The sequence below is a fragment of the Psammomys obesus genome, unplaced genomic scaffold (genome assembly GCF_907164565.1).
Source record: "Psammomys obesus unplaced genomic scaffold, mPsaObe1.curated_primary_1811, whole genome shotgun sequence".
In the NCBI taxonomy this organism is placed as follows: domain Eukaryota; kingdom Metazoa; phylum Chordata; class Mammalia; order Rodentia; family Muridae; genus Psammomys; species Psammomys obesus.
The window spans coordinates 729,880-747,118 of NW_026596057.1; the positions used below are offsets into that span (position 1 = coordinate 729,880).

The window sequence follows — 17,239 nt, forward strand, 5'->3', positions numbered from 1 at the left end:
GTGTGTGTGTGTGTGTGTGTGTGTGTGTGTGTGTGTGTGTGTGTGTGTGTTGTGTGCAGGTACTTATGCACATGGGTGCTTTTGTGTGTGGAGGCCAGAGGTTAACCTCATATGTTGTTCTTCAGGTTTCCTGTATCTTATTTTTTTGAAACAGGGTCTTCCTCTGGCCTGGAGCTCTCTGGCTTTGACATTCAGGGAGCCCCAGTGAATCTACCTGTCCCTTCCTCTTCATCATTAGGGTGATAAGCATGTGCACCATGTACAGGTTTCCAAAAGCCATCATTTCTAAGGATCAAACTCAGGTCCTTACACTTGACAAGCACTTTACCAACTGGGCTATTTCCCATACCCTTTGAATACTTCTTAATTTTGTAAATTTTGTTGGAAAGGGGCAGTGGGGCTGTATCTGTGGCTGGAACTACAGAAAATGATCTGATTATAACAGCCACACAATCCCTGAATGAATCGTGGTGAATGGACATTAAAACAGCAGTAGGGGGCAGGTTTTTATATTTTTTTTAAAAACATGTTTACATATTTATTTATTTATTTTATGTATATGAGTGCTTTCTCCTCACACACACCAGAAGAGGGCATCAGATCCTATTACAAATGGTCATGAACCACCATGTGGCTGCTGGGAAATGAACACAGAGCCTCTGGAAGAGCAGCTATCTCTCCGGCCTGGCAGGTTTAATCTTAATCATTAAAGTTCCACACAAATCTTTTTAGGGAAAAGAGAAGCTTACTGTGCCTAAAGAGGAACTTTTCTCACACATAGTAGCGTGGAGATGGATGTTTGCCAGCTCCCTGAGAAATTATGCCCTCTCATCAGATCTGCTGCCATCACCTTTGCTGCCCACAGACAGCTGCAATCCCTCTCACGGAGAATGAAACCAGACATTTTTCATCATGAGAAATTGGATGGGACCAGAAATGTCTCCGAGCTCCTGTGTTTAATTCAGAAAGTCACTGCCATGGGTAGCTGACGAAGGTAAGGAAGGGTAAGCTCCTGACATGATCTGAGAGTTGTGTGAATGGACTTGCTTTGTGCGTGCTGACCATCCCTCGTGCCTCTCGATGGCTTCATACCTTTAGGGATACATGTGAAATCATTTGTCTCTGATCATTTTATAAATGAATGCTTAGCAAAAATGGAGCAACCTGTAACGGAACGAGCCTTGGCAGATGATTTGACACCATTTTCTCAGTGAAAACCTACCCATATGTGCGTTCATCCCCAAAGTTGAGTGGACTGCACATGGTTACAGAATAAACTCAAAGTCAGTGTTTGGCCCAGGACCTTCACCCTCTCCTTCCTGACTGTCTGGCCCAGACAGCTCTTTGTCTTGACCACATGCATGGGCTAGAAGATGCTGTTTCCCAGCACAGTAGGAATTACACTTAGTAGGGTGAAGCTCTTTAGAGAAATGTCATAGAACAAGACACTGACTTCCATTGACCTGGAAGGGTAGGCCACGGGTGGACACGGGGTTAGGTCTCTTCTGACCCCATGTCAGGGCTCTTACCATAAACATTCAACTCTAACTTTGATCTCTCTCTTGGGCAGAAGCTCTTCCTCATTATTGGGTTTGAAAGGTGAACAACCAGTCCTTGGCCTGGTTTTTCGTATTTGGAGACCAGTTCCTCTAGGTTTGGAAAGATCTGCTTTGGAGAACCTTCCTTGGTCTGCAAAGACATAAGAAAGATCACTCTTCGTTGCGCACCTGTGGGTAACACGAAACCCTTCTTGCAACAGTGGTTTTTAGTGCTGCCTTTAAGAGTCGACAAGTGGAAAGTAAGAGGCCAGCAGCGCAGGCCAAGCGCTCTCACCAGCAGCTTGTCATAGACGCTCCTTGTTTTGAAGGGGAACCTCTCACCCCAACTACCCTGTATAAAGAGGACTTCTAACTCATTCACTGTAGTGAGTGAGCCCTATCCTCAGCAATTTGTCTGGGGTGGTTCTTACTGTAGATCCACTGTTAACAGCCCCCCACCCTCCCACGACTTACGTTAGACTCTGCCATGCTGCTGGCCTTTGCTGAGTTAGGGGACTCCTCAAAGAAAATGCAAAATATGCAACTGACCTATGAGACGCATGTGGACTCTCCATGGGGTGCAAACAAGAGAGACAAACCCCAGTTTATACTGAGGGTAGGGTGTCAACTGTGACTGAGTGAAACCACAGACTTGTTTTCTGTTTCGCAGCTAGAGGAAAAAAAAATCCTCTTTTCTGATAAGACCTTGCAGAAGGAATTTAGAAGCAAAAGGAATTTTCTTTCCCTGCTCTTTTGTGCTTTTTATTTATTTATTTATTTTTTAATTATCACTATGGTGGCTCTATGACCCTAGCATCGGCCAACAGAGATGCTTGGATGACCGGCAGGTTTTCTAAAGTGTGTGCTTAACTTCCCTAGCAGAGATGAGCGCTTCTGTGAACCTTCCTTTAAAGGGGTCGCTTCAGCTCGAAGCATCACCCACAGCAGGCCTGTGAGTGCAAAGCCTGCCCCAGCCCAAGGGTCCTCTGTAGCTGAGTCCCGTGCTGTGTGGGGAGCTCTCCATTTTGTTCAGAAAAGGGACAAAACGGGTTCTTAGGGAATATCCAGAATTCCCCAACATATACAAGAAAAAAGAAAAAAAAAATATGTTTCAAAATGGTCAGCTTTTAGAAGGCATTTTACTTTGAGATGATTTCAGAGGTAGACAAACTGAAAAAAAAATAGTAAAAGTAAAATACATTCTCCATTTACATTCTATATAATAGTATATTTTATTTGTTTGCTTCTTTATTTTCTCTAAAATATATGAGTGCATATATATGTGTTTTCTGTGTATGTATATATACATACAAACCAAACACACATATATGTATATTTTTGTTCTGTTTTTGAGAGAAGGTTTCATGTAGCCCAAGCTAGCCAAAAATAGTTGAGGATGATCTTGAACTTCTGATCTCTCTGCTTCTAACCTCCTAAGTGCCAGGATTCCAGGCATGAATAATCACAGTCAGTTTACATATGTATATTCTTTTTAAAAAATGTTTCTAGGGCTGACCATTTGGTAGTCAATAACTAGTTTGCTGTGCTTTTCCCTGGGGAAAAAACTAAAGGAGTCCCTAAAACCTATTTAATGGCTTCTTTTCTATTTTCAAACAGCTGTGCATTTTTCTATTTTATATTACATATATAAAATATATATGATATATAATACATAACATATTATACATTGTATGTTAAATAAAATCATATATTATAATCCTCCAAAATACTCGAAAACATTTGAGATGTTAAGTTGAAGACGTGATGTTTCTTTAACTAATTCTAAGTTCTTCAGTGGTCCATAAGGCAAAGACATTGCACCACCATATTATAACGAGAAATATTAACTTTTGCGAAGTACTAATTGCCAGCCTTGTTTGAATTTTAAACTAATTCAAGTTTTACCAACTGCCTCAAGGATGTCTTCTACAGCAAAAGAAAAAAAAATAGATGCTGAAGTATTTTAGGGGTCTTTGCATGTTCTAATCTCTTTTGGATATTCACAGTGAACATAAGCATATTGAAGATGTTTTTTCAGAACATATTTTAGGATCTTATATCGGTAGTTAAGAATTCCATTATATTTGTTGTACTTACTTTTTGAAGCAGACAAGTAAATTCAAAAGAGGCAAAGAGATATTTCTGTTGAGTTCACAGTAAACCAGAAAAACTAAAGGAGTCCCTAGAACCTCTAGCTATTTAATGGTTTCTTTTCTATTTTCAGACTGCTGGGCATATGCTTCACTTTTGAGCATCTGAGCCTCTTCCCACCTGCCCTTTCCACTCCCATCCTGGGACATGGTTTAGTTTTCTTATTCAGTAAGTTTTAATTTCTTTTTCTTCTTCTTCTTCTTCTTCTTCTTCTTCTTATTATTATTATTATTATTATTATTATTATTATTATTATTATTATTATTTTAGACAGGGTTTCTCTGTGTAGCCCTGGCTGTCCTGAAACTAACTCTGTAGTCCAGGCTGGCCTCAGACACAGAGAACTGCCTGCCTCTGCCTCCTGAGTGCTGGGATTAAATGCTTGTGCCCAGACGTGCAACAGTTTTAAATGGAGCCTAGATCCACGTTTACAGGGGTGGGCTCGGCTGCCACTATGGTCTGTAGGAGCATTCAGGTTACTAAAACATGGAACACAACTCTAGCACTGGCCTATTTCTCTCAGAGAGAGACAAAGCTCACTGCTTGTCTAACGTGGTGTGGCACTCTTGTTTTTAAAAGCCACTGTGGGGTCACATCAAAGATTCAAGAGGTCACCTCACATTTTCCCTAATTCCCACACTATTGTTGTGGCAGTCCTTACGTAATCTTACCTGTATATTGTAATATCCATATTTCTCTCTGAAGATTCGGTAAGTGTAGACAAACCTTTTAAACCTGTGGGGGGAAAATGTCTCTGTGAGTCATAATGTTCTTATATACAAACCTCCACGAAGGCTATCATTATTTTTATACACAACATGTTTTTAGTTTTAAATCCCGAGAAGAAACTGGCCATTCCCAAACCCATCTGAATTTGAAAGAAAGAAGGGTTTTGAAATGCAGGGTCTCTTAGAGATGATGGAGCATGAACCCCAGCAAAGAGGATGAGGAGAAAGAATTAAGATCCTTTCTTAGGGGGTTGGAGAAATGGCTGAGTGGGTAAGAGGACCATCTGCTTTCCCAGCAACCACTTGGCGGCTCACAACCATCTATACCCTCTGTCCTTCTCTGGCATGTAGGTACACATGCAGCTAGAGCACCCATACATAAAACAAATAAATAAAATATTTAATTAATAAAATTTTAAAAAGATCCTTGCTTACAACTTGACCTTTGTCAGGAAGTACAACCCATTGTTCTAGTATTTCTCATCTCTTTCTCTAACTTGATGATTTCACAGTTCCTTGAGTCATGATCTTTCCAATCCACCAATTCCTCCTTTTTTCATTGTTTTTACCTACATGCCTTCAATTCATTCATTGGTTGTTCTGGTTAATTTTCTGTCAATTTGACACAAACTAGAGTAATCTGGAAAGAGGAACCCTCAATTGAGAAAATGCTTTTTCACATTGCCTTGATGGAAAGTCTGTGTGGCCTTTTCGTGATAAATGATCAATATGGGAAGGCACGACCCACTATGAGCTGTGTCATCCTTGAGCACATGGTCCTATTAAATATAAAACAGGTAGCTGAAGTTGGTTTAAGAACACAAAGGATTCTAGAGTTAATAAAGCATTTTGGCCTCTTTGTGTAATCAACTGTGCCTGCTAATTGTTAATAACAAACATTGTTTCTCTGTATCTCATTTGAATTCATTGTTTTACACATGAATAAATACACCAGATATGATGGTTTAAAGAAAAAACATGGGCGGTGTAGCTAAACATGAGTTTAACAAGCAAGTCAGTAAGCAGCTTTCCTCCACAGCTCCTGCTTGGGTCCCTGCCCTGACTTTGCTCAATGATAGACCGAGATCTAGAGGTGTAAACCATATAAACTATTTTCTCCTCAAGTTGCTTTTGGTCATTGTTCTGAATCAGGTGATTCTCCCAGCCTACCTTCAGTGGCTCATCACCTGCCGCTGCCAAGTTCAGCGCGTTTCCACTGTACCTACCAGTCGCGTAGTTTCCCATGAGATGTCTGCAGCCTTTAAAGGGTTTCTCGATCTCCCTGTCATCTGGTCTCTGTCTGTCTGTCTGTCTCTCCCTCATGTCTGAGACTGCCTCCCCACTTCCTCCAATAAACCTCTTGTATTAAAATCTGTTGCATGGTGTGATCTCCTAGAGGCACACCTCAGTCCAGACCCACCAAGGTACCTTCATCACTTACTCCTTGGAATGAAGGTGTTTATCAAAGCAGTAGAAAACAAGCTAATACATTTATCTTGCTTAGATTACTTATCATCATCATCATCACTTCCTTTAATACTCAGGTGCTATACACACACACATATGAATGTATAAGGAAGAATAGCCTAGCACAATGGTTTGACTTATAAACTTCAACTTTATGGCTTCTTTAGTTTATATGTATAAAAATAACATGTGTCCATTAACAATTACAGGTCCTGAGAGTTTAATCAATATGCTATACCATCTGTCATGGTACTGAGCCACAGTGACCCATGATCCATGCAACTACAAAGGGGAATAACCAGTTTTCTGACGTACACTGTGTTGTGAATATACATTGTTCGTTATGTTTGGTGTATTATGTGTGATTTGAATAGTATTTTCAATATACATGAAAATTGGGACATAATTTTATTGCAAATCAAGGAACATCTACACTTATAAATATTGTTAACATCTTTTGTTTTATTTACTTAATCAGTAAAGCAGAACCTTGATTAAGCTCAATTCTCCTCACCTGTGTATAACGGGGAGGAAAACACAGACCTGTAGATTGGTTTTGTTTTAAAGTAATACCGTCTCCCTCTGCTCTCACCCTCCCTCTTTCTCTCCCTTCCTCTCTAATACAGGGTCTCAATATGTAACCCTCTTAACCTGAAACTAACTGTATAGACCAGGCTGGATCCATTTGTCCTTGATGCCCAAATTCTGAGATTAAAGACCTGGTACGACCCGGTTGTCGTGGAACTAGCTCTGTAGATGAGGCTGTCCTCGAACTCAGAAATCTGCCTGCCTCTGCCTTCCAAGCGCTGGGGTTAAAGGCATGTGCCCCTACCACCTGGTATCACTCAAACTCTTAATGTTTCCAGGAAATTAGTTGTTTTCCTGTGTTCCTCAGAAACAATTTTCTACCCTGTCTTTTCTCCTTATCTGCTTTTTTTTTTTTTTTTTAATGTGTATGGGTGCCTGCATATGGGTGCACTTGTCTGGTGCCTAAGTGCTGTTAATTGTTAGCAGAGGGAGAGAAACAGTGAGAGAGGAGGAGCGAGAGAGAGAGAAAAAAAATCTTAATCTCTCCTGGTTGCTTGCATCTTCTCAATGAGGCTGTCACAAGAAATGGGGACCGAGAAGACAAAAGCGACCAAGAGAGAATCCCAGCCTTCTACCAGTGTACATCAGTGTTTCTTCTCAGATACGCTGCTACACCAATGGCTGCTCGCACCCACCAAAGCCTGCGCTTAAATATTCTGCTGTTTTCACTGTAGACGGTGTGTGTTGCTCTCCAAAGCAGGTTCCTCTTATTTTCCCTCTCATCTACTCAAGGACACAGCTCAGGCCATTCTTTGCTCCCTCTCTCTGACATTACCATTCTCTACTCCAGAGGCGACACGGTCCTTTTATAAACTGTGAGTCAGATCACATCGTTCCTGTGCACACACAGAATCTAGGCTTTGAATAGTGAGGCCAATTTTAGAAAAGCAAGGGACTGGAGTGTGGCGGGGAGTCGTGGCGGGGAATGGTCTTGTCTCGACAGATCACAAAGCTTCTTACAAAGCTAGTGAGGAGCTAGTTCCAAGGAAAAGGGTATGAATAGCATAGACCACCTCGGGCATATGCCTGTGTGTGTGTGCGCGCGCGTGTGTGGGATGGCCTGATAGATGACAGCTCTGCCATAGCAGATTGGAGGGAAAGAGACCACAAATGGCATAATTTTTTATGTAGAAACACATACTCCAAAGACTCTGTTATGGAAAAAACAAAGCATTAAACTTTGGAGAAATAACTATAAATGAACAGCTTAAAGACCTTCAGGCAAGAAAGACTTTTATTTTCAATTGTAAAAACTGGAAGCTATAAAACAGAGTAATGTGTTTGTTTGCTTGTTTGTTGTTTAGTTAAAGCTTCTAGTTATTAAACAGATGCCATTAATGAACTGAAAATGACCAGAGATTGGGAGAAGTCAATTACAGCACTTCTATGTAATGAGAATACTAAGACAAAGGAAGCGTCAGTAAACACAGGAAAAACGTTCCATTTGGCTACCAGCCAGAGACATGTGCATTGAACAACACTGAGCTCTCATACCATAACCGACTAGACAGAACTGGAAGAATTCACTAATGCAAGATATTGGCTTAGAAAAAGTTTAATACACCATAGGGTGTAATGTCTTTGAGAATAATTGATTTGATAACATTTAGTGAACTTAGAAAATGTGTGTCTTAAGAGATAGCAATATTGAAACAAAGTAGATAATGCCAAAATGTCATCACTCATTAAAAAGTAGAGATTGGTAAGCCTGAACATTTAAAAGGAGGCTAGAAAGACTGCTCAGTAGTTAAGAGCATTTGCTGCTCTTACAGAGAGCCCAGATTCTGGTTAGCATCTGCATGGTAGCTCACAACCATCTGAACTTCAGGCCCAGGGGATTTCAGCCTCTCTTCTGTCCTCTGTGGGTACTAGGCACACTTATGGCACACATATACACAGGCAAAAATCTCAAACACTAAAATAAATGCATCTTTAAGATAAAATAAAAAATGTTTTAAAAAGTCATAAATGTAAAAACCAATTAAAAGCATAACATGGTCAAAATGGCTAATTATTTCTAATATGATTAAATTAAAGTGTCAAAATACCTACAGAATAGGGACTAGGAAGATGTCTCAATGGTTAAAGCATGTGCAATGCCAAGTGTGAGGACTGGAGTTTGCATTCCCCAGAAATCCATGAAATGCCCTGTGTACTTGCTTTACCTTCATCCTCAGAAGAAATAGGCAGAGACAGGGGATCCCCAGTGTCAGGTTTCTACCTGCTGCTGGGCATGGGTGGCGAAACCCACCCTCTACCTTGAACTTTCCAGGACAGGGGCTTTCTCTTTTTCTCACCTTGAAATCTGGATGTTTTTGTGTTCTTGCTTCTCTCTCTCTCCCCCCCCATTTCAAAAATTTGCTGTTTTTAAGTAAATAAAAAGGGAGGAATGTTAGGCTAGGTTGCCTAGCAACCTCTGATGTCATCACCTGCTAACACCTGGGAGAAAAGACAACCCCCATCTCTTCTCTATTACCTCTCTCTCTCTCTCCCTTTTCTTGCTCTTTCTTTCTTTTTCTGGGGTGCTCCAACCATCCCCTCTTACTCTTCTCCTATGCTGTCCCACTGTCTTCTGTCTCTCTCTAACCAGACCAAACATGGCTTTGGCAGGCTGCCCTTACCCTCTTTTTTTTTTTTTTTTTTTCCTGGTGCTAAGCCACTAGATTCCCTTACTTGGCCACTTCCTCATCCCTGAAGATGACTGAAAAAGGTCCAATTATCAACATTCCTTATTTGGTCACACTTACCAACAATCAGGACTTACCAATTTACCCTAGCAAGGACTTTGTCTTTTTCTCCTTAAAAATCACTCCTGCAGTGATTTTTGGAGTGTTGGAAACTGGTGTCTGTGTTTGGGTATGGTCTGTGCCTAAGGTGTCTTCGACCAAAGGGGCCCTTCAGTAAGACTAGCTTTATGTGTCAGCTCTGGGTTTGAGTCTGCCTCAATGAATAAGGTGAAAGGGCAATTCAAGATGATTCCCTACATCAGCCTCAGGCCTCCACATACGTGTGCCTACCTACCCCTCTCCTCCCCCCACACAAATAGAAAAATATTCTTAAAAATAATTTAAAACTCTGTAAACCCAATATGTTCCTATTAATCATGAAAAATGAAAGAAAATGACTTTATTCAAATACAAATTTTAAGTTCAGCACTAAGAAAAGGCAGAAGAAGGGGTGAAGGGAGGGAAAGTCAGTGACTTCAGTGTACCCTGAGGATTTGCCTTTGTGTAGACCCTCGGCTTCTTAGTAGGCTGGCAGCTGTCACGAAATTCTACTTACCTTACCTGTGGAATGGTAACACAGGAGCCCTTCCCCCCACAGAAGCCCAGCACGGTGGTGCTGCCTTTAACCCCAGCACTCAGGAGGCAGAGGCAGTCAGATCTCTGTGAGTTTGAGGCCAGCCTGGTCTACAGAGTGAGTTTCAAAACATCCAGGGCTATGTAGAAAGACCCTCTCTAGAAGGAGGAGTGGGGGTGGGGAGGGAAGAAAGATGAATCAGTAGTTACATGTTTTGTTACATAAGCCTTTTGGTGATCTTGACGGAGTCTTCTAGATTCCAGCAGTTTCCTGACTGCTGCAGTCTTTATAGAAACTCAAAACAAGATAAACATATGAAAAAAGCTGCCTCTGGGAGGCATCCCCACACCCAGCAGCTTCTACATTTACTTCTCTCTCCATTCTCTTCTCTCTCTCCTGGGAAGCTGAGATAAAGCTTATCCATCCTAGGACTTTCTGGCAACTAGTCGCGATCCTGAGGCTATCAGGAGTCATTCTGTTGACGTATAAAAGCTACTCCTCACCCCAGAGATGCACGTTTTAGGTATCTGTAATAAGAAATAGGATGAAGACCTATTGTGTATATACACAGGCATATGAATTATTATGAATATATTTAATTTTTATTAAAAATCAAACTATCATACCTCTCTGTCTCCAATTTTCCTTTTTTTTCTCTGCTAAGTAATATCATTAAGCTTGAGATTAAAATAGTTGAGCTAAGTGATGAGCCTGGTGTATAGTGAATGCTCAATATATGACAACTATTTTTTTGTGGCTTAAAGCAGTATTTTTAAATAAATATAGGTGTTTGCGGTAAATACTAAAAGCACATCAATGATAATTTCTGCTTCCGGCCAAGACGGAATAATAGGACCATGTCTATTTTCCCTTCTCAAAAACCCCCCAAAAACTGGGAAAGGATCATGAAATTGCAGCCTTTGAACATCAGACATTTCAGGACACTGATGCCTGAGAAAAGTGGAAGAAATCATAAGAATCTTGATACATGGGTTTCAACTAACAGACGTTTTTCTTGTGGTCTGGCACAGATAATGGTGACTCAGTTGTAGAGGCATATAACCGTTCCCTTAATGTGAAGAGGAACTAGAACTAGGGAAAGGCCAAGTCCCCAGAGTTTGTGGTATGATATAGTTCTCTTTCTCATCGAACATTTTGTGTAGCCATTGGTAGGCTAGGCAACAAGACCCCCAGCCCACTTCTACCCAGGAGCGGAACAGAAGTCACTCTGGAACCAAAGCTATTCTTGGTTCTAGTAAACATTCAAAAGATGAGAACATTTCCAAGTAACTTAATACTGCTTAGTATAAGGTTCAAGAGCGTTCACAACTAAAAATTTGACACCCAGGAAGGTAAAACTCATTATACCTGGCACCTAGTCAAATTTTTCCAGGCACAAATAAAGACAGAAAATAAAATCAGCAATGAGAAAAACTAAACCAATAATGAGAAGTTAATCAATAGAGATAGGCTCAGGAATGACACAGGTAATAGAAGAAGCAGACAAGGATGATAGCACAATTTTATTCTAGATGTTTAAGAATCTGGAAAAAAAGACGGAAATTTAAAGTATGGATGTTGGTGATACAAAAAAAAAAGAGTAAGATGAAACTTAACTAAAAGGCTGCTGAGTCTGAAAAGAAGAATATACTAGATGGGATTAACAGCTGAATAAATATATCAGAAGAAAAACTTCAGTGCAAAAAAAAAATTCAAAGATAAAAAAAAAACCTTTTGGAAAGGCTAGACCCTCTTAGCTTCATTTATTTTGAACTGCATCATGGGCTAGCCTTGGAATGGTCACTTGGTGCTGATGCATGAAGCACTATGTGTAGATCTCTATTGGTTCAGGACCAGTTCATTCATGAGTATTTTGTCCCACGCTGTGGCCAGCATTATGGAAAATCATGCTTGAATTCAGGTTTTTAGTTTTGTTTTAGCCAAACTTTGAAATATCAGTGGGAGGAAATGGAACCTGTTGGGCCCTATGATGTCAAACAATTGTGGACTACATTTTTTTTTTTCCACACCATGCCTGGAAACCCTGGGGAATCCAAGGTAATAAGCAATGTTGTGAGTCTGCTGACACCCCATCTTTTTCCAGCTCTTGCTTAGAAGGTATGCCAGTGAAAGCTGGTGTGGTTTTAATTTATCGACATGCATGACAAAATTCAAATGTCTAGATTTTTTTAAGAGAAGCAAATCTTCAAAGAGGTAAGTACGAAACTGTTAATTGTTTCAAACTATATCTAATCCATCAAACAAAATGCAAAAATAAGTGGAAATAAACTAGGTGTTTGACTGTATTAAGCTGTAGTAATTACAATCAGCAAAACGGTACTCAGGTGTGAAGGGATGGTAGTGGCAGTGGCAGCTCTGTTGGGTTGGGGAGATGGCTCAGCCAGCGAAGTGCTTCTGGGCAAGCCTGAGGAACTGAGCTTAGATCCCTAGCACTTGTATGGAAGCTGAGTATGACACTGAGTGTCTGTATTTCTAGCATTGAGGAAGAGGGAATAGGAAGATCACTGAGGATGGCTGGTAAGTTAGTCTGGCTAAATCAGTAAGCTCCGGGATCAATGAGAGATAGTTTCTCAACAAATAAGGTCAAGAGCAATTGAGGAAGGTGCCTGACACTTCTGGCCTCCACACACTCACACACACAAGCACATGTATGTGCATACCATCCTGTAGTGAGAATTTTGTAATTTAGTTTCTTTAAAAAAAAAACAAAAAACAAAACCAGAAATGTTACAGGAATGTTTTCTTTTTAATCCCAGGTATGGATATGGGGTGCTTTGAAGCAGCTGACTCTGATTTGCCTCATGGTCTGGTCGAGGAGAGGGGGGTGGTTTTGCCAGCTGCAGAGAGTTTCTGTGAGTGTGTGATGTTTGGAATTCTGAGGACTTTTTAGAGGGTGTATAAACATGATAGAGCCCAACAAGTGGGTGGCTGCTTGGTGGTTGAACGGTGGTTGAGTCATGTCAAGTAGTCACATGCAAAGGAATGAGAAGAACAAATTAGATATCCCAATGATGAAGGTCAGACTTGCCCCCAAGGAGCTCAACGCCCTTAATCAGCAGAAAGTAGTCTATCAATAATGACGCCCCCTTTCCTTTTATTCTTTTTTTCTCTTCTATCTAGTGTTAGGAGGCTAAAGGGGAAGAAGTAAAGGGTAGAGAAGGGTGGGAGAGAAAAAGGAAGCCACAAAGTAGCAAATACCAACGACACCACTCCCATACACACACACACACACACACACACACACACACACACACACACACCACGAACTGAGAAAAACAGGTTCGAAAGTATCACGTATAGAGGGCCATTTGTTGTATATACAATTGTGACATGTGCATGGCAAAAAGTTTGCTGATATGTGTATTGAAATATAAGTGGCTTTTGAAGCAGACAGAAATAATTTCTGCTTTTATATATATATAAAATATATATAAATATATATATATATCTAATGATCATTTTTCTTCTTTCTTTCATTCCTCTCTCTCTCTCTCTCTCTCTCTCTGTGTGTGTGTGTGTGTGTGTCTCTCTCTCTCACACATGCACACTTATAACAGGAACTCAGACCATATTCCAGGCTGATCTGAAACTCTGTGCAACTCAGGCTGGCCTCAAACTCATGACCATCCTCCTATCCCAGCCTCCTACATACTAAGAACACAGAGAAGAATCACCATGCCCAGCTTTACATTTTAGTTTAAGAATTGTATTAGTAGTAGTAATTGTATGTTGGAGCTGTAGTTGACCTCAGAGCCTTGTGCATGCTAGATAAAACAAGTTCTTTACCATGAACTACATGCATCCCTTTGGTTTTTCTACAAGGAGTTTACACATGTCTTATGCATAATACATATTGTTTGGGTTATTGCTTTTCTTTCTGAACTCTTTCTCAGAATTTGGGAAGTCTATCCTTTCCTTGATGGAGTGAAAAGGGATGAATCCTTTTCACTCCCTAACATATTTCCTATCTGGACTCTACAGGTTGCAAAGGCAGACCCAGTTTCAGTTTCCTCACTTTCACAAAGTCACACTACACAGGCATTTCACAAGTTGAGGTTTTCTGGCTCACAGGTGTTGAAAAATCCTGGTGCCATTTCCTGTCCATGTGTACTGGAGCTCTCTGGTTAAGATACCAGGGAGGCTTCTCTCCCTTTTCATTCTTCTGTTCTTCTCATCTTCTTCCTCATTTGTTTGTTTGTTTGTTTGTTTGTTTGTTTGTTTAAACAGGATTTCATATAGCTCAGGTTAGCCTCAAACTTACTATGTAGTCAAATCTGGCCTTGGTCTTCTTGTCTCTACCTCTCAAGGGCTTGAACTGATTACAGGCATACATTACCTTGCCTGTACATTACCTGGTTAAATGGTCCTCCCTACCCCCCTCCCTTCCTTCCTTCCTTCCTTCCTTCTTCTTTTTCTTCCACTTTTTGGAATTTTTGAGACAGGGCCTCCCTCTATAGCCCAGGTTAGCAATCCAAATTGTTAGGCTCACAAGCATGAGCCACAATTCCTGGCTTCCCTCCTTTACCTCTAACTTTTCATCCTTTCTTCATTTGGCTCTGGACAGCTCAGAAGTCCATATAGTGCAGCAAAGAAGGGGCATGTCTCTGGCAAGCAGGATAGGGAGATTCTGGATACAAAGGCAGAGTCAAGGCTCGGGTTCCCTGCTTATAACACAGTTCTGAGGTGACTACCCTGAACATCTTTCAGTAGCCTTGGGGGCATTAGTAAAATCAAAGTATATAATAATATATAAACAGTTTGATCTTGGTTGGGGATGGCACATACTTGTAATCACAACATTTCGGAGGTGGAGACTGGGTTTCTGTGATTTTGAGATCAGCCTGAGCTGCATAGTGAATTCAAAGTCAACCTGGACTTTGTGAGACCCTGTCTCAAAAATAAATAAATAACAGAAAAGAGCAGTTGTTTCTCTCTGCCCCTTCCCCCAAAGTAGGGGTAACATTAGTTACTACAAGGATCTCTGCAAAGGGATGTTTCCTCCAGTGCTTGTCACTGTGATCCAATGCCTAGAACCATGCCTGGAACCTAAAGAACTTCGGTATATGCTTACTGAATGAATAAGTGAAAGAGGATTCCATTCATCTTCCAAGTCTCTGTACCAATATAAGGCTTTCTGTTCCTCAACGTATCGGCCATTCTTTGCTGTCAGCTCCCATCATGCCCCATGATGGTCTAATCATCACAGCAATTGCATGCATTACAGGGTCCACTGACTTAATAATGGTGATAATAAGCTATCCCCAAGCCTGTGAAGAGGTCACTGGGGTCATCGGACTTACAGTTTATGTCTGAGCACACATGACATTTCATCTGCCCGTGACATGGGCAGAGAGGGGGATGAGGCTTGATCCATGAAGGTGCTCAGCAAATATTTATACCTTTATCATTTGACTCCTTAAAAAAAAAAAAAGTCCAAATGACCTTTGCTTTAGATTAATATAGATGTTGGGCTGACACACCTCAGGGAAGCTGGGAGTAAGTATTAAGATTAAAGAGAATCTCAATGTATATCATGTACGTGAGATCCTGGCCAAGAACTGTCCTGTCTCTAGGCTGCCCCTTGCGCTTTTTTCTATTGCCATGTATGCCGCCATAAGTAGCTCCTTACTATCTCCCATCCAGAGGTGCAATGGAGTAGCCCTATAACCTTCCAGCTTTGGTACTTTCTCTTCACCAGTGTGAAGTTCCAAATCCCAGCAGTTGTCACTCATCTGCTCAGTATGGCCCCAGTTCAGGTGAGGGTCCATTTTTGGCTGTATCACATGGTGGCAGACGGTATCATGAAGAGGGGGAGATCACATGGAGGAGCAGTAAACCAGGGCAGGGGTCAGGGGAAGGGCTGGCCTTATTTATTACTTCCCTCTTAGGAAGAACTAACTCAGTATCTCCTAAGATTCTTCCCAGGGTAATAGTATCAATGACCTATGGTTTCCCCTTAGGCTCCATCTCTTAAAGATCCTATCACCTTTTAACATCACTACATGAGGACCATGACTCTGACACACAAAGTACCAATGGATACACACGAAAACAAACAAACAAACAAACACCTAAGCATCACTTTTAGCTTGAAATTTAAGAGAGACCTACTGTTGTCTTTCTCACAGCAGTTTCTCTGGCCCCATTTAAAGAAACAAAGATCCCTATATAGCAATTAGTAATGACAACCACTTTTGCCTTTTTAACTTTCTTCAAAGCTCTAAGAAGCACAAGAGCTCTCTCCCACAGTGACAATGATTCTTCGTTCACCCAGACATCAGTCAGACTCCTAAACCTCCTAGGCCCACCTATGCATTTCCTTACAAAATTCGGCTTTATCAAAGAATTGTGCTCCAATAATATCTGAACAGCCTTGGTGTCTCATGAGCTTCTTCATCTGCCACCATCTCTCAGATGACATCTAATTGCAGTGGCCTTCCCTCAGCTAGAATCCTAGAGTTTCCCTTCTCTCTGAAGTTTCCTCTTAGTACATTCCCATGAACTGACCCCATCATTCTCTTTGCTATGAACCCCTACTTCTTCATACTGTATTCACATTTAAGGTCAATCTTTCTTCCCCATGGAAGTCTCCATTAAATCAATCACTACACCTGTCAAGACGCCCCTCAATAAAGTCATCCCCAGTGTCCATAACAGGCATGCTAAAGAATCCAGTGTTTTTCTATTTTTTTATCTATAAAACGACAATGGCTTCTGTTTGCCTCAAGAGACCACAAAAAGGATAGAAAGGGGCAAAGAAATGCTGGTTGGTAAAGCCCTTTACCAAAATGACAAAGTAAGAAATATTAGCACTTTAAATACTGCAAGTGAACGCAGTCAAATATAGCAAAGCACCACTGCCCTTCACATCAAATAAAGACGCATGTAGAGGAGATAATGTTCTGATAGTTCTTCTTTCTCCACTTCACCCTTACACTTTCCTTCCTTGTCATCTCACCTCTGTTATCTCAGGGTCTGCTCAGTGGCATCCAAAACTGAGAGAGGAAAGCAGCAGAAGAGCTGGGTAGGCATATCCTTCTATCCTCTCTGTGCCTGGCTCCTTAGCATTGCAAAGCAGAATGAGCTACAACTCCATGAGTATATGGCTGCCATCAGGATTCAACAGAATGAAGATAAGGCTACTCACGAGACACAGAGGCATAGGGCTCCTGGCACAGACTCGCTGTCTCTTATCAGAAAGTTGCCATCCACCCCTCCCTTGAGGAGCAGGGCTTCGCACTCTCGCTTGGTCAGCTGGCCATGGTAGTAAGGCAGATCCATGGAGGGTTGTTATGTTTAAACCACCTTGTCAATCTGAAACCAATTCCAGGCAAAGGGGTGGCTCTGAAGAGGGAAGTAGAGAGAGCAGTAGAAGGGAAACTTCCCTTCCTCCAGTGTTGCCCAAACAAGATGAGCTTGCTCTGTGGAGTTCAGTCAACTTTACAA

The 17,239-nt window shown here is 41.2% G+C and overlaps 1 protein-coding gene across 1 annotated transcript in view; it reads right to left on the reverse strand.

Moving 5' to 3' along the window:
- The window catches only part of Sh2d1b (SH2 domain containing 1B), a 21,161-nt gene extending 4,087 nt beyond the window's left edge, over positions 1-17,074 (reverse strand). Inside the window, exons 1-3 of the mRNA XM_055624531.1 lie at positions 16,941-17,074; positions 4,361-4,424; positions 1,530-1,689 (exon numbers count right to left, since the gene is read on the reverse strand). Of these exons, the coding sequence (XP_055480506.1) occupies positions 1,530-1,689; positions 4,361-4,424; positions 16,941-17,074 (358 nt within the window). The remainder of the gene's footprint in view (positions 1-1,529; positions 1,690-4,360; positions 4,425-16,940) is intronic.
- Positions 17,075-17,239: the final 165 nt, after the last annotated feature.